Raw genomic sequence first — 20,352 nt, 5'->3', positions numbered from 1 at the left:
TTTCATGAGGAAATCATTTGCTATACTTACATTTAAAAACAAGGAGATTCTCCTGGACATTATTGCTCTTTGTCAAATGTTTATTATATGAGTGAAAGAGGGTAATTTACTTTTAAGCTACTAATATTACAATAGGGATCAATTCATCTAATTATTTTTTTTCCAGATCATTAGGGTAAATAGCTGGGAACTAGGATGTCGGTGGGGGGGGGGGGAAGAAATATAAGAGGAAGTGGATGGGACCCAAAACTCTGTACATTATCAGTTTCTCTTGGCATACAATTTTAACAAAATGCCTCAGAGTTAGAAACACTCTTAAATATGAAGCTGCCTTAACTCACTTTGGAAAAAGGCATGCCATAGACAAATAAATGACATGTAAGCATATGTCATTCTAGCAGCTAATATTATTTATATTAACACTGTCAGATACACGAAGATGTTTTTCAGATTTCTGGTCAATGACAATCCTGGCTACTGCTTCAGCACTATTTTATATTTGATAATGCTATTTATATATTGGTCTCTTTTATGGTAGCAAGTTTCACTTCTTAAGAAGCATATTGGCTTATTTTCAAATTATGATTTCTTATAAACAAAATGCAAACAGAAACAGAACATTCATTTTCAATGTTTTTATTCCCCTTTATATTTATTAATTCATTACTATTCAGAAATAAATATTAAAATGCAACTCACTGTCTTGTTCTGTGAAACAAGGTCAAAGAACTATATGAAAGCTTGTTATAAAGTCCATAAATAGTTTTGGGTAGGAGGATAAAACTTACTGTTCAGAACATTCTCCAGTTTTTGCGTCATGGATCCTTCTACTTTTTCCGTTCCATCCGCTTCTAGCTTTTGATGGATAGCTAGAAAAAACATCTAGTTAAAGTGTGGGCTATTTTAGTGGGTGGGAACACATAACATCAAAATGACATTTTTAAACAACTTTAAAAACAAAAAAAGGTCATATTATTTTCACTGCTGGAAAGAAGCACAAACATGCAAAAACTCTGCAAAGTAACCAGCAGACACCAGTCTAAGTTATTCACAGATTAACACTATTAAAATAGTACATAATACACATACTCAAATCATCTGATAATCCAGGCTAAGTGGTAAACACAGTTAAATTAAAAAAGAAAAATGAGATGTAAGTAACTAATATCTTTGATATTTGGCCACCGGAAAGTCATTTTTCTTTCTCAGTTTTACCATCTGCAAAACAGAAATACTAGTATTTGAAGTCTACCAACCTCAAAATATTTCATTTCAGCCTTGGACATAAAATGGCAAAATACATATCATTCATGTTCTATTCATTCTGTTATTACTTCCTTGGAAGTTCTCAAGAACTATCTAGTAATATCTAACAATATATCAATTTGTGGATATACAAATGACATTGGTGTTTTTTGCTACTGATATATGTCTGCATGGTTCTGATACACATTATGAAAAATAACTTTATATTTAAAAACTGCTTTACCTACTAGAGGGTAGGTTTTAAACAGAGCAAATCAAGCTCATCTAGGTAAAGTATTAAGAAAATTTACAAAATGAAATAACCAAATTCAATTTCAAATCATAACTGTGACATAATAAAAATAATAAAATTAGAAAGGCAAACATTAATTGAGCCATGACCATAAGTTAGGCACAATCATAAATTTCTAATGAATATTGTTCATCTGGCAGGAAGTCAATGAGGCATGTTCTAATATTTTTATTTCATAGATGAGAAATTACATGGCTCAGTGATACTAAATAAGTTGACCAACTTCACAAAGCCAAACCCAAAATTTGAACTCAAGCTGTCTAGTCTCAGAACAAAACTTCACCCCATACTGATTATATGCACAGGCAAGCGATTTAACCTGTGTAAGCCTGTTTTCACATTTATAGAATGAAAAGGATAGACTTACTATGTTAGTTGGGAACCGCATTCAGATACAAATAAAAGATATCTCTCTTCCAAATAATAGCTGCTAAAACACCCAGGATTTTATTGTTTCACATAACTTCCTTTGGCAAAAACTCAAATGTAAGATGTGTAACTCCAAGGGTTTCACAGCCAGTACAATGAAATTACATCACTCTTACAGTCCTTATTCTCCAACATTCAAATAGCATGTCAAACTCTTCTTAAAAGGAATTTACAGGTTCTGCCTCAACCCATTAGTCAAGCATGGTAGATTTGAGGGAGTGGGGGGTCTGCTTAAGAAAAAAAAAAAATGAAGTGTTTTGTTTTAATCAATCACAATTTGATTTGTTTCCTTTGACTCATTGATTAGAAAATTCTGGGCAAATTCAGTGTTCAAATGCAGTATAAAAATATTCTCAATGCATAATAACATCTATTTCTCTCCTTCTTTAATTACTTCCTAATTTTGATCCTGCCTTTTTTTTTTTTTTTTTTAAGAGAAAGAGAAAGCACAAACATGAGCATGAGCTGGGCAGAGACAGAGAGAAAATCTTAAGCAGACTCCATACTCAACACAGAGGCCCAATGCAAGGCTTGATCCTACAACCCTAGGATCATAACCTGAGCCGAAATTAAGAGTAGGATGCTCAACCGACTGAGCCGCCCAGGAGCCCCTGCCCATTTTTAATACCTTTTTTAAAGCAATTTCAAATTGTGTTTGAAATTTATAAACAGAATGCTTCTGTTAGAGAAACACATTCAGAGAGAGAAAAAGAAATACATTTTGAAAACAAAGTCAGCCAGTATATTCTTAATTGTCTTGGTTGATTCAGGAGTGAAAAGAAAGTTATTTAATGCTCCAAAATTGGATTATGCAGTAATAGCAACATAAAATGTTTCCACATATTAAAACCTAAACTTAACTTGAACTTGTTAAATGGAAAAGAACTTCCCTATCTTTAAAGAAAAGAGATAAAAATGCCCAAATATAAAAAATAGAAACTAAAAAGACTACTCACACTATTTATTTAAATGCTGGTGTAATTTTCTGACAATCTTGCTGCAAAAGAATATATGGCATACATTGCATTTTATTAAGGGGGCATTGCAAATGGTTCTTCCATGGCAATAAGATATTGCATTTTACAGTAGCCTTGCTTCAAATGTTGCTTTCTAAGTCAAAACCGTTAAAAACCATGCAGCCACATTTCTGTTGCTGACAAAACCCATCACTGATCAGCAGGTCAAAATGAGGTAAGTCTGGCTCCCCTCAGCTCAGTTTACAACCTTTTTATGCTGACAAAGCAGCTTCCTGCCACCCATCTCCAGCACAGCAGAGTCACTGTCAAGCTGTCAGCCAAGCATGAGGACCAAGAGACACTGGATCTGATAAAGGCAATCCTATTTTCCAGAAAATTAAACCAAATAACCCAATGTCTGGTTCACTTGACCTTTTATTTTCTCTAAAAACATTTTTAAACAGTATAACTCAATAAGCAACTTGGTACATGATCACAGGTTTGTTATTGTTTCTAATCTATTAAAACTTAAATATGTGAAACAGTTTGCACACCATAAAATTGTATTTGGGAAACAAAAAAGTATGTATATAAAAGTACTATTCAAAGAAAATTCAGAGTTATAAAAAGACTGCCTATTGATTCACTGAAATTTGTTTTATTTAACTCTCTAATTAAATATGGACATCAAATTTGCAGATTTCAATTAAAAAATTCATAGCATTTGTCCATACATTTATATAATGCCATTATTAAATGAGGCACTAGAAATGATACGTGCGTATAGGCAATGTCTGTAAGATTTAATGTCGGGTACACTGTGATCTACACACTCTAACCACTATATATTACTACTAGCCTATATGAGACAGGAATATTCAAACTAGGTCAAAGACTAGCAAACTATTTCTTTTCTTTTTTTTTTTTTTTTTAATGTTTGTTTATTTTTGGGAGAGACAGAGCACGAGCAGGGGAGGGGCAGAGAGAGAGGGAGACACAGCATGCGAAGCAGGATCCAGGCTCTGAGCTGTCAGCACAGAGCCCGACACAGGATTCAAAGTCATGAACCGCAAGATCATGACCTGAGCCCAAGTCAGATGCTTAACCGACTAAGTCACCCAGGTGCCCCACCAACTATTTCTATAAAGAACCACATAGTAAATATTTTAGGCTTCATGGGCCACATAGGGCCTCTATCAAATATTCTACAACTGCTTCCCTCTTTTTTTTTTTTTTTCCTCTCAAACAAACCTTGAAAAACACAGCCATCTTTAGTTCCTGGCCTGTACAAAGACAGAAAATGGCCAATCTGGCCCACACACCAACCTCTGAGGATAATATTTACTAAAATAGGAGACTAGGAAGAGTTAAAATGAGATCTCTTAAAAATTTAAATTTGTAAAGAACTTTTCAAACATTTAGTTTTTACTTACACCAAATTTTTATGAGTGGCTAAATTATATAAATTACATTTAAATAGGCCAGGTAATCTGTGAATCATTTCCTCAGTTACACTGGGAAGAAAAACAATAATGAAATAATTGTGACTATTACATAGAAGGCTAATAGGTATAAAGGATTCTCACTTAGATAACTGGATCCTAGACAACCATACCTGCCTAAATAACCTTCAGATACCAACAGACACTAACAACAGAATGTGCCAAAAAATCAGTTATGGCTACACTGTCTCAAGTAGCAGCAACAAAAGTAACATGGGAGGGAAGGTCAATTGTGTATCGAGCACCATGTGTTATTTACTCTGCTTTGGGCCTCTTAGTTATTCTTTAGCATAACATGAATAAAAATAATTCATACAGTTTGGTCCATAATTGTCCTCAAAAAAAGCAAGTGATAATGTTGGACTTGCCCATAAAAACAAGAGACCAAACAGGTGAAAAGCTCAAGGGGCAGTCAGGGAAATGTTCACCAAAACAAAGATGACAATCAGAAGGCACTGAGAAGGGGTGCCTGGGTAGCTCAGTTTGTTAAGCGTCCAACTTTGGCTCAGGTCATGATCTCACAGTTCATGAGTTCAAGCCCTATGTCAGGCTCTGTGCTAACAGCTCAGAGCCTAGAGCCTGCTTCAGATTCTGTGTCTCCCTTCTCTCTCTGTTCCTCCCCCGCTCACACTCTGGTCTCTCTTGCTCTCAAAAATAAATAAGCATTAAAAAAAAAAAAAAAAATTGAAGAAGGCACTGAGGAAATGAAGAAGGCCTTTAATAATATGAAAAGCTCCACAAACATCACCGTGGCCTGTGAGAACTGGTGTGAACTCATACCTGGTAAGAAACTATATGTCTCATCAAGACTTCAAAGGATTGAAGGGGCGCCTGGGTGGCTCAATCAGTTAAACTTGATCTCAGCTCAGGTCTTGATCTCAGGGTCATGAGTTCAAGCACTGTATTGGGCTCTGTGCTGGGTGTGAAGGCTACTTACAAAAGAAAACAAACAAACAAAAAAGTACTTCAAGACTTCAAGGGATTAAAAGAGAATGGCAGGGTGACTGCCATGGAAAAGTAACACAAGATGCTGGGAATATCTTTGCAGAACATAGTAAAGTAAAAATTACAATAAACATACTGAGGTTAACACTGGAAGTTATACCAGATACGCTAGTCAAGTTCTAATTAAAATATTTATGGATACACACATGAAAAAAGAACATTGACAACAGCATAAATACTTCAAGATAAATAAAGGCCAGACAAGAGGGCAACAGCCACTGTTTACCTGACTGGGATGGCCTGAAAAACACCCTTGGATACATATCAAACAGTCTACTTAATCAAAAAGAAGAACACAGATGATACCAAAAAAAAGAAGAGTAAGGTGTTTATTTATACTCTGTCATCTCTATCTAGCCTAATTCTGACACAACACATCTAATTTTTTTTACAACTATCCTCAGGACTATAATTCTGCTCCCCATTTTTCTTACTCCCTTCTCTTTACAATATTTAGAGACCACATTTCCTAACACCCAGTATGGCAGGAAACAGAAGGAAACTAGTTGAGGCATACTACTATTGGGCAGCATACTGAAAAACAGAAAAGGTACTGGGTACCATATAGGAGAGCAGAAGGAAAGGAATAATATTTTTATACAAGGCCATTCAGAAACAAACCATAAATGATAGTTGACACAACAAAAGAAAAGTGTTGAAAACAGCAGATATGGGTCTACAGATTCTAAAAGCTTATTGGGAAAAATGAATAAAGACAAGACCTACATTCTAACATATCCTGAAAGGCATTTGGTTTTTTTAATTCAAGTCGAAACAAATATATCTTTTAAGCATTTAGGGAGAGAGAAAAACATCAATTCATCTATAAGTAATAAAGAATTACACTGGCTCAGGACTTCTCTCTGTAACACTAAAAGATACTGGATCAATGTTTTCAGAAAATAATTCTGTATGAAGCAAGACACATTTCCAGATATGCAAGAATTCAAAAGCTCTAGCACAAAACATATATCCCATTGTTGAAAAAATTCAAGGATAGAAAAGATGAAATGTAAAATGACTGGCAAGAAACATTAAAGCCAATTAAATTTATGTGAATAGATGGTAAATTTTAATTAACTGTGGTAAATGTGTTATAAAATGAAATGCAAAACCAAAAATAATTGAGAAACATAATAATGAAATGGAAAAGAAAAGGTAAAATAAAAAGCTATGTCTATAACTCCAGATTAAATTAAGACCAGAAAAAAAGGAAAGAGCATGAGAAATATAGATGTCCTGAACCAATGTTATACACAACAGGAGGCAAAAGGCAACCTATAATAGAATTTAAAAATATTTCTTGCCAATGTGCAACAACATGGTCTATATAGCACAGAAGGAAAAATCAAAACCGAAAAATATAATAGAACAATAAAAACAGAAAGACAAAAATGTCAGTTAGGATAAATGTATATGGCTTAAATTTTTCTATTAAAAGGCAAAGACTCCCAAACTGGTATAAAAATATAAAAATTCTACCATATGTTGCTTACAAGAGAAATGCCAAAATCAAAATTTCTAAAGTTTAAAAAGAATATGATGTATAATATATTAGGCAAATGCATATATAATATTTCATATTAATATAATCGTATACTAAAGAATTTAATCTTATCCAAAAAGAGGTCTGGCCTTTGTCTTTAGCTTCTGAGAGGTTACCTCTAAGCTTTTCAAATTCTTACCTAATAAAAGTATCTTTGTTTACTTGGGAGCCTTGAGCTATACCAGATAGTGTAACAACGTAATTTACAGTGAAGACTTTGGGTCACTCCATATCAGCTTGACCTCCAGAGGGACCTCTAGATGGAGGTCAGCCATTGGAGCAGTCAACTACGTCTATGTGACAGAGCTCTAATAAAAACTCTGGACACCAAGGCTTGGATGAGATTCTCTGGTAGGCAATACTCCATGTACACTGACTCACATCATACCAGGTAAATCAACGTTGTTTATGACTCGACTGTGAGAGGGCAACTTTCACTCCATGCACAGAACTTCCCTGGACTGTGCCTCATGCATCTTTTCCCTTGGTTGATTCTAATCGATACAAATACCAATACCCACCCCACTGGGGAACCCACTTGATCCATCACAGTGTCTCTACAGGAAAAACATGCAGACACTAAAGGCCTCCTGAGGAGTACACAGTACCATATATGACCAAAAATGTTGAAAACCAAATCTAATGTCCAAATAAGTCCAAGCAATACACTGGAAACTAAAATAAATTAAATAACACCATGAGGAAGTAATCAGTCAAATCCAGAGTATGGGATATCCTATAGGACAAACAGCCTCATGTCTTCAACATATCAATTACATGGGGGAAAACAAAAAGTCAAGGTAGCAAAGGTAAGGGTATTCTAGTCTAAAAGAGGCTTAAGAGACTTAAAAAAAAAATGAAATGCTTGGACCTTATTTGAATCTTGATTTGGACAAACCAACTATAAAGAAAGTTGGTGGGTAAATGGGGAAATTTGAGTATGACATGGGAATTAGAGGATATTGAAAAATTACTGAAACTTATTTTGGCTGTAATAATAGCATTGTGGTTATGCAGGTAAATGTCCTTATTTGGGTGGGAACCATATACTAATGTATATAGGAGGGAAATGTCATGGCACTTTAGACTCACTGCTTGAGATCAGCAAAACACAACCAACCTCAAAAAATATCACTGAAGCAAGTTTGAAAAAAATTACTAACTTAAATCTGACAGTTATACAGGGGTGACTGTACTATTCTACTTTTAACATGTTTGATATTTTTCAAAACAGAAAAGTAAAACAGATTACCTGAGCAAATAATTTATTAGTTCTTTCAATGTATTAGCTCTTTCAAATTTCCAACTGATAATTCCTACTTTACATAACCCATCACATAGTACCTACATATATACACATACAGATTCAAATGCTTCTGTAAAACACTAATACCAAAACCTGACCAAAAAAGCATTTCAAAAAACTACAGATCAATTTCACTTAAGACTATAGTCAGAAAATTTTCTAAAGAGCTACCAACAAATCAAATGCTACAGTATATTAAAATAATTACCCAAAGGAACACTCTAAAGAGTAAAGGAGGTTTCTAGCATACACAATTGAATATACAATGCAACTCCAATTTTGTAATATGGACTCATATAGGCCAAGAGCAAAAAGACCAAAAGAAAATACATCAAAATGTTAATGTAATTATCTTTACAATGGTATTACAAGTAGTGTCTGTTCATTACTTATTTACTGTCTTTTTATAATATGCATTTCATTTACATTAAAACACAGAAAAGCTAGATATGTGTGTAGCTAAAATCTTGGAATTTTATTATTAAAATCACTTTCTATATGTTATAGAGTCACCTGCTTATATGATTAAGCAATTGGTCAGAATTATCTTTGTTAAATGTTAAGTTTCCAATATACTTAGGTGAAATAATTTTAAATACAATCATTTCTGAGAACTGCTAATCACCTATGGCAAATTATTATTTGCATAGCTACTAGGGAATTACTAACGTAATTCTGCTTGATAATGCTAAACTCTGTTCATATATGCTCAGGTTTCTATTGTTAATATAGTAACATTAGTAACTTAAGACAGAATATCAGTAAGTACAAAGAACAAAAGAAAAGCATCCCACCAAAAAATATAGGGCACAGAGTGTTTATCAAAGAAAATTATCTAATTTCTGTTCCCCCTAGGCATTCACATTTTGCTCCTTCAAAAACCTAACTTCTACCTGGCAAGGAAAGAGCTGTATCAGATGCACATTAACTTCCCAGAAGTCATCTATGCTTGTTTGACCCAGGAGAAGGGTTTTAGAAACAGTAACAGGATGTCTGTACTTTAAGAATACAAATTAATAAAAAAAAATTAAGTCTTACTGAATTAAAGGAAGTGTGGCTTCTTAGTCTACACTTAAAAGTGCTTATGTGCAGGTACTTAGTTATAGGTATCTTTGTTTTTAAAAAGAATTAGGCTAACTTTTATTAATATTTTTTACTAAACAGTAATTTGATTTCTATTAATTAAACATGATTTTAGGGGTGCCTGGGTGACTCAGTCAGTTAAGCATCAGACTCTTGATTTCGGCCCAGGTCAGTGAGATGGACCCTGCATCTGGCTCTCCTCTGACAGCACAGAGCCTGCTTGGAATTCTCTCTCTCCCTCGCTCTCTGCCCCTCCCCCTGCCCAGCAGGTACACATGTGTGCTCTCTTGCTCTGTCAAAATAAATAAATAACTTAAAAATTAAATAAATAAAGTTAATTTTAGGTGAGAAAAAAACCCTACCCAACATCTTTTCCATGATATGTCTAAAACTATGCTATATCTATTTAATATACTTGCTCCCCCATATAAAGATGACAAAATGGATGGTGGACATTTAACTATTGTGTATGAGGCTCATGGGGTGATAGCTGAAAAGAATGACACATTATCATCAGTCCTTACCACACACCAAACACACAATGGATCACATTTACAGAATTAGTCACATGTGTAAGATATTGATGGGTATAAGAGGATTTTTAAAAATTCTAGAATTTTACCTATTGGGATTTAGTTTCTTATCAGCCCTGGAGATTGGGCATTGTGGGAAGGCAAAGTAGTCTCCTATTTCACATATGTACAATGGGTCAACAAAAGCCTCAGAGACAAATATTTAAAGTACCAAGCCTTCAAAGAGATTCCAGCCTGGTCTGCAACAAATATTTATGGCACATTTTAGATCTCTACTTTTATAAATACAGACTGAATGTCACACCCTGTAAACACTCTGCAAACACAGTGTTGGGTTTCTGTTGTGGAAGCCCCAGCAGATGGCTCTGAGGGTCACCTTACCTGAGAGGGCATCCTGGGCTTCAAAGAAAGTACTAAGACCTCCTTTCACATATGCCAAGCTGCCTTCACTTTTCTTGTTAGCCTGTCTCTTCAGGTTGGTGACTGCCATTTTAAGCTGTTCAAAACTGAAATGAAATTAAGAAACCAAAAGTTTGACACTCCTAAAAAGCAAAAAAGAAATCAGATAATGCATTAAATGTAAAATACAGAAGCCTAAGAAAGACATAGATTGACACAAGATGTAACCAGATTAAAACAAAAAGCTTTCAAATTCTTACCTACATCTAAACCTTTTTTTTTTTTTTTTTTTTTTTAAGAGAGAGTGCAAGCAGGGAAGAGGAGCAGAGGAAGAGAAAGAGAGAAGCTTAAGCAGGCTCCATGCTCAGTATGGAGTCCGACACAGGGCTCAATCCCACACCCTGGGATCATGACCTGAGCCGAAATCAAGAGTAGGACATTCAACCGACTGAGCCTCTGAGGCACCCCTGCATCTAAACCCTTTTATTATAAATAACAAAATTACAGCAACTATAAAACAGATCTGTAGCCCTCAAATGGTCATTGCAAATGTCAGACCCTTAAGAAATGAACATACATATAAATATTTCTATAAGTAATATGTATCATGTATATGATTTGCCAGGTAAGGAGTCCTGAACATCATGTCCCTTTGCACAGACTTAGATCAATGCAGTGGTTATCTAAGTTATCTAAGGCAGAACTCCTCTGTATGTTCATTTCTGTGTCCTACATCAAAATTAACCGTATCATGATTCACCACATCAATATCCAGTCCTCTGTCATTAACAGTGAAATTATAGAAAAACCTGGGGGGTTGGAGCGGGGGCGGTCAACTCAACAATTTAAATAACTAAAAAGACCAAAATATTTTATCTCTACATCTCAAGCAGAGAAAATTGGTAGATCTCTATATTTTTTTATTTCCAGCTGGGCTAAGAAAATCTGGCTGTAAAGCTTTGAATATATTATTGAGTGCCATGATAGTCCTACTCAGAAAACAGAGATCAATTCTGAAATACAGTAATAGAAAAAGCACATCCGTGATGTAAAATTAGAACCATCTTCTGCAATTAAAGATTTGACATTCCCTTTAAAAATGTATCAGGATTCTCTCTCTCTCTATATATATATATGTATACACACACACACACACACACACACACACACACACACACACACACACACCAATGTTTCCTCATGTTTTCTAATGGTTTTGACTCTAACTGGTGAAGGAAAAATTTCTCCTAAGGTGTATTTTAACAAATTAACTTTTCAGGAATGTAAATCTTTAGCAGTAAACCATTCATTTATTCAAACACTGTTACTAAATTTAATTGCTGCAAAAAAGTTACAAACCTACTCTTATCAAGAGTGTGGCAAAATGTAATTAGCAGACAATAAGGAGCACTTTAATTTGGATATAAGACCTTGACGATTTTTGGCTAATTTTAAGGCAAGTCTTTGCAAAATGATAAATCAAATCATCTTCCTTTGCTCTATGGTCAGGAAAAGAAGTATGTTTACTATTTTACACCAGGACTTGAAAGTTTTGTTATTTGAATAGAGAGAGATCACATCAGTTTAGGTACCCAGCTGAGACTCCACAAAGTTTTAATGGGTTGCACAAATATGAATCATACAGAAACAAGATAGCAGGAAATAAGGGACTGCTAATTATTAACACCATTTCATAAATAGGAGAAAAGATAACCTGAGATATTCATGAGCTCACCCAAAGTCAAAGGGCTCCTACGTGGCAGAGGCCAGCCTAAATCCCTTTGTATCATATAATCCTATTAGGTACAACCACATGAAACAATAGTCCAACATCCACTGACCTGGTAGTTGAGTGGTTTTCTATAAGATACCAAGCAGCTGAAAAATTCTCACTTGTAAAATCAGCACTCATTCCAGGGAACAGCATTTCTAAGTCCTTCTGGGGAAATTTACTTCTAAGGGAGAAAAAAGATTTAAAATATACTTCAAATGCTATTACTACAATAATATAACAGACATCCTAGAGTACCTAATGTAATAAACAGGACTACAAACCATTAAAATTATACATCTTACATTATGGAGTCTATATTTACATGTGTATACAAAATATATTTCCTACACCTCAGCTCATTTCTTATTATATAAACTTTATGTATATGTAAGAAATTAGTTAAAATACAGAAATTACATCAATATAGAATTTAAAGAGGCTGAGTTGATACTTTATGATATCTATCCAAATATGCAATCATTCTCTATTCAATGAATAAAAATCAAAATTTGTATACACTGAAATTTAAACATTAGTTTGTTAAAATGGTTTTTGTTAAAGACTTATATGAAAGTTGTTTTAAAACGTACTAAAGCCTATTAATAAAAATTAGAGCTAATTAATAAAATAATTATATTTATACTTCTATGTCTATATCTAGAATAATTTTAAGAAAAGCTTATAACAGGCAATCCCCTATCTGCAGCTGACTTTATTGCCTACATTTTTAAGGTCAACTTCCGGATCATTTCATTTATGTATCCATTCAAATAATAACTAAATACTACTATAGTTCAGGCTCCATGCTGGAAGTCAGACAGTTGTATCTAAGAGCAAAAGTAGTATGGGCAAACCCTGTTATGGGCTTATGAGCTAGCAGCCCTCACCACCTCCCCAACTCTTCATCTGTAGAGGGTAAAGTCCAAGTTCTATAGTCAAGTCTCTCCATGATTCAAAACTGCTTACCTCTCAGGACTCATTTCTGCTCATCTAATCCTCAAAACTGGGAGATTCAGTAACTTCAAAGGGATTACACTTTCTTGCACACATCATGTTCATTTTCACTTCACTCCTCTGATCTTGGTGTCCTTTATGACTGAAGTGTGGTCCTCAACCCCATACACTGGATAAGCCAAACTCATGGGATATGGACGAGACACAGCACTGTTTTATAGCCCAGTGTATTCAGGGTTGTGGGGAGCCATTTGGAGGGGGGGTGCAGAATTATCACCACCCTGTAAGAAAATGTGAGCAGGTGCAATGACTTCTACTCACTCTTATCTGAGAGAGACTTGATTTCACATTATTATGAACACAGCCTCAATTCAGAAATCACGTAGTGTGGTCCAAGATCAGCACTCCATCTTTACCAACAACAACTCTCTGATGGAGCTCCTTGACTTACAAGTGACCTTACATACAACTTACAATGGCCTGGGGCCTACTCTCTAGTGAGGTGCTCATCTTGTCCCAAGAAACATCTTTCCCAGGGCAGACACCTCTACTGTCTATGTGCACTGTTCCTGTGCTCTCAGGTGCCAGGACCTCTGTTTCACAAATGCAGGGAACACTCCATGGAAGCCACACTCCCCAGTTATGAGTTAAGAAAAGCAGATGTTTGTCATACCTCCCCTTCACAGCCTAGCACAGCTCCTGTCAAAGAATCTCATAAACTCTTCCCCTTCACTCCTGGCTCCCTTCATCCCTTCATAGTCCCTAAAAGGGCAAGAGATGCAAAGAGCAAAACCAGTTCTCTATGATTTCCTTTGTAAACCCTACACTTTAATCTAGAATCCAACATCTATTTGTCAGTACGTCAGTCAATAGAAAGAGACCCACTTTATTTCCTATTACACTTACCTTTCTCACTATGACATTTTCTTTCTTTTTTTTAATGTTTATTTATTTACTGGGTGGGGGAGTGCATGTGGGGGAAGGGGTGCTGGGGGCAGAAGGAGAGGGATAGAGAGAATCCTAAGCAGGCTCCGTGCTGTCAGGGCAGAGCCCAATGTGCGGCTTGTCATGACCTGAGCTGAAATCAAGAGTCAGATGCTGAACCAAGTGAGCCACCCACATGCCCCACAATGTTTTCTTTTTTAATTAGTGGGGAAAAAAGCCTTGCTTAGCACTACAGTAACAGACAAGATAAAATGAGACTTTAAGAGAATCATGGACATCAAGCTGGCATTACCTCAGTAATCAGTAATTCAGAGAGTAAGTCAATCTCACAGCATTCCTCACTGGCTCCTAAAGTTAGATTATAGTCTGAATCTTCTTGGGGTGCATATGTGTTCCAAAAGTTTGTTGGTCATTTTTACCAGACAGAATCTCTGAGAGGACTCTGGAGAACTCTGCATTTTTAGAAGTTTATTTTGATTTGGATTCTTCTTGCTGGTTTGGTACTTTACTTAGTAATAAAATCCTGTCACCTTGGGAAGTTTTTCTCATTTATAAATAAAATGTACATCATGACTCCAAGTTACAACTTTGGGGGAATATAATGACTGAGTTGAAAGGGCTGAACCCTACCTAAGTAACTAAAAACACTTCCTTATGATATGCATAGTCCATACCCCCTAGTTCTACCTTAATTGGTGGGCAGTGTCTGTCTAGAGTGTTGTGTCAAAGATCATATGTCTAAACTGGAAAGAATAGCATAATGAATTAGTGGGGTCTGTCTATGGTGTGAAAGAAAAGTACATGGAGAAATGCCTAACATTTTTTTGTCAACCTTACTTCTTTTTGACACTTAAACTGGTATTCTATGTAGTCCTAACACTTTGCTTGTTCAGAAAGTTGAATGATCTTAACAGAATCAAAAAGTACTACAGAATCATCTGATATCAACTAAATCCCTACTATTAACATTCTTTATGAATTATTCAACTATGTGAAATCCTCTTCTAACAAGGGTCAGTTCCAAACTCACAGATTAAAGACACAGCTAACAAAAAAGCAACAAAAGGGGACTCTGAGAAGGCAAACTGAACTTTACCCTTCACTCAAGCCCTGTAGTTTTATGGTTGCATGGGTTCCCTACCCATAATCAGAGCAGAAGTGTGAAGAGGGATTAACATCAAAAAAGGATAAAAAAAATGCAGACACAAATCCAAAAAATACAGCAGTTGTATGTATTGGTGAAATGGCTGAGAGTGCATAGTTCCCATGGGTTTGACATTAAATCACGCTTAACATAGTTTAAAAAAAAAAAAAAGAAAGAAAAACTGTTATTTGTCTTTCTCTGTGTGGTATAATGAAATCAAGGTCCATTCATGTTGTTGTAAATGACAGGATATCCTTCTTTCTCGTGGTTGAATAATATTCTACTGTACATATATACAACTTTTTCATCCATTCATCCATTAATGAAGTTAGGTTGCTTCCATACCTTGGCTATCATGAATAATGCTGCAATGAACATGGGAGTGCAAATATCTCAATATCCTGTTTCATTTTCTTTGGATATACACTTAGAAGCAGAATTTCTGGGTCATAACGGTAGTACTATTTCTAATTTTTGAGGAATCTCCATACTGTTTTCCAGAGTGGCTGCACCAGCCACTTATAACTAATAAAACAAAATAATGTCTAGAGGCGCATGCGCACACACACATGCACACACACACACACACACACACACACACACGCAAAAGCTAAAGAAAACATATGTGAGGGGTTGGATGTATTAGTTACCTTGATGGTGGAAATCCTTTCACAATGTATACGTTTATAAACTCATCAAGATGTACACTTTAAATATCTTACAAATTTATCTATCAGTTATGCCTCAATAAAGCTGATGATGTGTAAAAAAAAAAAAAAAAAAAGAAAAAGAAAAAACAACCTTGGATACACACAGCACATATGAAAAAGGTCACATCCTAAACAGTTAAAATGCTTAAACTGGTGATACTGAACGATGTAAATATGCAGCTATCTACAACTTCCCATATTTAAAATTCATCTAATTCTTACACTTCAATATTTTTTGGTGTTTTATTTTTGGGGGGAGAGACAGAGCAAGAATGGGGGAGGGGCAGAGAGAGAGGGCAGATCTGAAGCAGGCTCCAGGCTCCAAGCTGTCAGCATAGAGCCTGATGTGGGGCTCGAAATCGTGAACTGCGAGATCATGACCTGAGTCGCAGTCGGGCGCTCAACTGACTGAGCCACACAGGAGCCCCTAATTCTGACATTTTAGAAACGTGTCATTTACAATGTACTAAACTGTTATTTCAACAAATATAAATAAACTTGTCTTATCACAAGATAAAAGACTCATGTCTGGTAAGGCTCTAGGAGGTGAACCATTAAGAAACTCTCCTACTCCAGGACACCTCCATATCTCCCTCCTCCTCAAGAGGGAGCAGAAATGGGCCTGGCCACATTATTAATAGTGGAGTTTTTTGGTGATAAAGAAAAGCACATGGGACATGGCCAGGCTTCCACAGGCTTTGCACCCTCATCTCCTCAATCATAGGCACATCATGCCACTGGAAAGGCAAGGGTGAGAGGAAGAGAGGGCAGATCTTGAAATGGAGCTTTGGAATTAGTATAAGTGGTAAGGAGGCACTTCGGATATTTGGAACTATGTGCTACTAGCCTCTACTATGTAGGCTATGTGCTTCTACTAGAGAATTATATGCTGAGATATGAAGCATTAATCTACCTACTAGTATCTCATTTCTCACGTACTATACTATTATTTCTCATTCACATAGCTTCTTCAGGCACCTAAATGAGTCAGAGTTTGAAAAGTATTGGATCTTTTGGTCAAAATACTATCTCCTCATAATCACCCTTAAGACTGAGTTTACTTTACAGTGATTTCGTACTGAAGACATTAAAACTCATTTACCAATGTTACTATATAAATTTAAATAGGAAGAAGAGTATTGAGACCTACCCTAAGAATCAGAATTATAAGAATAAGAAATTATAATATTAAAGATGACAAAATTCTAAGAGAGAGGTCAAATAATTTGCCCCAAATCACACAATTAAGTCTAATTTTGGGTAGTGATCCAACATGCATTCTCCACCATCAGACCAAACAATCCCACACACCAGCACAATCATAAATATCAATTATCCTAAGCAAATCATGGTTATCATATTTCTCTTGCTATCTACTGAGTGATCTTGTTTTGACCAGTGATGTCTGAGGAAGATCTACTTGAATATTTCTGGGAAAGGTCTCCAAACTTTAAGAAGGAGAATAAAGAAGAAATAGGGTCCTTCTGCCTCTAGACATTATCGTGTTTTATTAATTATTGTGTATTATGGCTTCCATATTAGATTTTTATATTATTACTTACTGTGTGTTATTATTGCTTCAATAGCAGAAATTGCTTTAGCCACTTGACAATTACAAAGAAAAAAAGTGTTATGGTAAGGGCCACAGAATAGCACACCAACATTCCTTACATCTGGGTGACATTACTAGGTCACTGACTCAACCAACAATGGAGTCCACCATCTCTGGACTCAGTATATTATGAAAAAGTAAATATTTTTTTTTGTTTAAGCTTAATTTTCATTTTCTGTTACTTACAGCTGAACGCATCCTGAGTCAGTATATGATCCTAAAATATATGCCTAACATATGCTTTACACAAATACCTCAAAATGAACATGCAATAGAAGATCTGGAAAAAACACAATGAATGACAATGCCTAGGGAACATATCTACAAAAAAGCAGAGATGGCTCATAGCATTATATAAGTGGGAGGCAATAATAATAAGTAGTGGTTAAGAGCTCAGGCTCTAGGTTCAATCTCGGAAGTTTGCTAGATTTGGCTGTATAACCTTCGAGAAGTTATGTACTCTAAGGTCCCAGTTACTGGATAACTAGGATCATAATATCTTCCTCCCAGGAATGTTTTGAGAATTAAAATAGATAATGCATTTGAAAGGCTTAGCAGTTTTAACACACAATAAATTTTCAAAAATGTTATTTGCTGTTATTGTTATTCTTTTTATTTAGTTCTTTGTATTTCACAGACTATTTTCATAGGTATCATTTTATTTGATTGTCATAACAACATACTGTCATAACAACATATTCCCATATTACAGTGAGGAAACAGCCTCAGAGACATTGCATGTAAATAGGTGAGATTTGAACCTGGTACTTCTATTGTCAAATAAAGAACCAGTGACTCTGAGGCATAAAATAAAACCACAACTACATATCTAGAAAGATAGAAATTTAAGGAGAGTGAAGGCAGCACTGTTTTAGAATACAGAGAATTATTAATGGTCTTTATAACAGTATTAGGAGAGGAAGAAGCACTGTGTCAATGGTGCTGACAAAGTAAGAAAGTTAAAACTTAAGTGTTTGTTCACAATAACCAGATTTTAGGATAAGGCCCACCAAGTGAAGTGATGGCTTAACAAGTCAGTAAAAGCAAGGTATATTCTGAGTAATTTAAACAAAATTTACACTTTAAATCTACTACCATAGTTGGGACAGTGAAAGCAACACATATTCTACTAAGCAAGTTCATGAATCAAAACAATTTCAGTAGCTGACAACTCTTGCCACCCCTAAAATATACACTTTCCATCAGATGGCAGTGTAAGCTCAGATTTAAATCTTCTGAAAAGATTTAGCCCATGCCATGGGAAGATCCAGGTATATAGAGTCACTGGTCAGATTTAAAACTAACAGGAATGTTTTTAACATATCAGAATTTGCTTTCAAGTATGAGAACAATCTGCAGTAATGACCCTTAATCTGCAGTAATGACCCTCAAGCAAGCAAAACAAAATCATTTTGAGAAAAATTCTAACCACCTCACATAGAGTGAGGCCTGGTTACAGTTGTGTTACTCTGTGTTTGCATTAAAGAGAACATGTTTTCTTGATTTGGCAGATGGAAAGATGAAAGGCAGGGAGGCTAACACAGTAAAAGTAAGCTTATATAGTTCTTTTGAGTGTGTGTATATTATACTCAATTCTTTTGGCTTTCAATTTTTAGCATCACTATTTTCACTTTGGTGTATTAAATATTATGAGCTTGTTTTTGGTTGCATGTGTGCTGTTGTTGTTTTTTTCTTTCTTTCTTATTTTGGGGGATAGGGCATGTCAGGTTCTGAACTTACGCACTGTATCACAGCCCACAACCTGTTTTATAAAATTTCTAAAAGACAAATTTATCCAAGGCTTTTCTCTTCTACACTCATACTAAGAATTATTTTTCCGCCTGTCCCTGGTTTCTAAATCTACTGGGAAAACTGGTCACCTTTTCTTTCTACTGAAAAACCTAATTGATGAGAAGAAAATCAGATCTGCAATGCCCTAAAATCCACATGGAAATAAAACAGGTAAATGGCACATCAAATGACTACTCTAGATAGCCTTTCTTATGTAACTATTTCACAAAAAAGTTGTAGACCATATAAAAACAAGGGCAAAGTTTCATTTTCATGTCCTCACTCCCATATATGTACAATGTCCAAAAACATTACTTATAAATATTCCATTAGACAAATATTTATTTTAAGAAATATAACCCAGTGAGGGCTTTTACTTAACATGAACCTGTTTTGCCTTCTCTTTCAATTTAAATGCTTTGTCTCCATTACAATTTAAGCTGTGCAAAGAACACATACATCTGTGACAATCAATATAACAAATCAGAAATATACACTTTTTACAACTAAATCCTAGTGTCAGTTCAAGGTGAAGTTATCTTTTTTGAAGCAATTGGTAACATTTTTATAAATATCAAGGCACCATGTGTGCAAAACATCAGTAAAAAATTTAGGAATATGAAGGACTTAAGGAGGCAAATGAAGCCAATAAATGCCAGTTGTTAAACCCATAGCTGAAAGACAACAGGATGCATGCTGAGCACAACAATAAAATGTTTATTAAACTCTGACTCACACCAAAGAGCAACCAGAAAACTATATTCTGTTACTCTCACTCGCTTTTTCAAATTCAGATGAACTGGCCACAACACTACAGGACACCCCACTGTTCCACGTTGCACATTTGACTGTCAGCTGAAGAGAATTTCATAAACATTCACAATGCAATTACCAGCAACTGATTCATCTTCCAAAGTGACCTGACCACTTTAATCTGATAATTCATCAGGACCACAGTATTTTATAACATAATTCTTCAAACTTTCTCAATTAATATATTTCAACAAGCAGGTAATAATTAAAACCCTGGTGTTCGTTCTCTAACGAAGTTTTTTTAAAAAATTAAAAGTAGATCCTCTTCCAACCTTTTAAATAAAAGAATCCC

At 35.2% G+C, this 20,352-nt stretch overlaps 1 protein-coding gene across 6 annotated transcripts in view; it reads right to left on the bottom strand.

Annotated features, from left to right (window-relative positions):
- EXOC2 (exocyst complex component 2) overlaps positions 1-20,352 on the bottom strand; it is a 282,492-nt gene that overhangs the window by 191,478 nt on the left and 70,662 nt on the right. For 5 of the 6 annotated variants that reach the window (XM_058733203.1, XM_058733204.1, XM_058733205.1 and 2 more), the window contains 3 exons: positions 12,159-12,272; positions 10,300-10,424; positions 789-869 (listed from right to left, as the gene is read on the bottom strand). In XM_058733203.1, coding sequence (XP_058589186.1) covers positions 789-869; positions 10,300-10,424; positions 12,159-12,272 — 320 coding nt within the window. The remainder of the gene's footprint in view (positions 1-788; positions 870-10,299; positions 10,425-12,158; positions 12,273-20,352) is intronic. The other variant, XM_058733209.1, reaches the window with a different exon arrangement.

Source organism: Neofelis nebulosa, chromosome 6 (assembly GCF_028018385.1).
Source record: "Neofelis nebulosa isolate mNeoNeb1 chromosome 6, mNeoNeb1.pri, whole genome shotgun sequence".
In the NCBI taxonomy this organism is placed as follows: domain Eukaryota; kingdom Metazoa; phylum Chordata; class Mammalia; order Carnivora; family Felidae; genus Neofelis; species Neofelis nebulosa.
The sequence above is the reverse complement of the archived record's forward strand: the minus strand, read 5'-3'. Positions and strand labels throughout refer to the sequence as shown.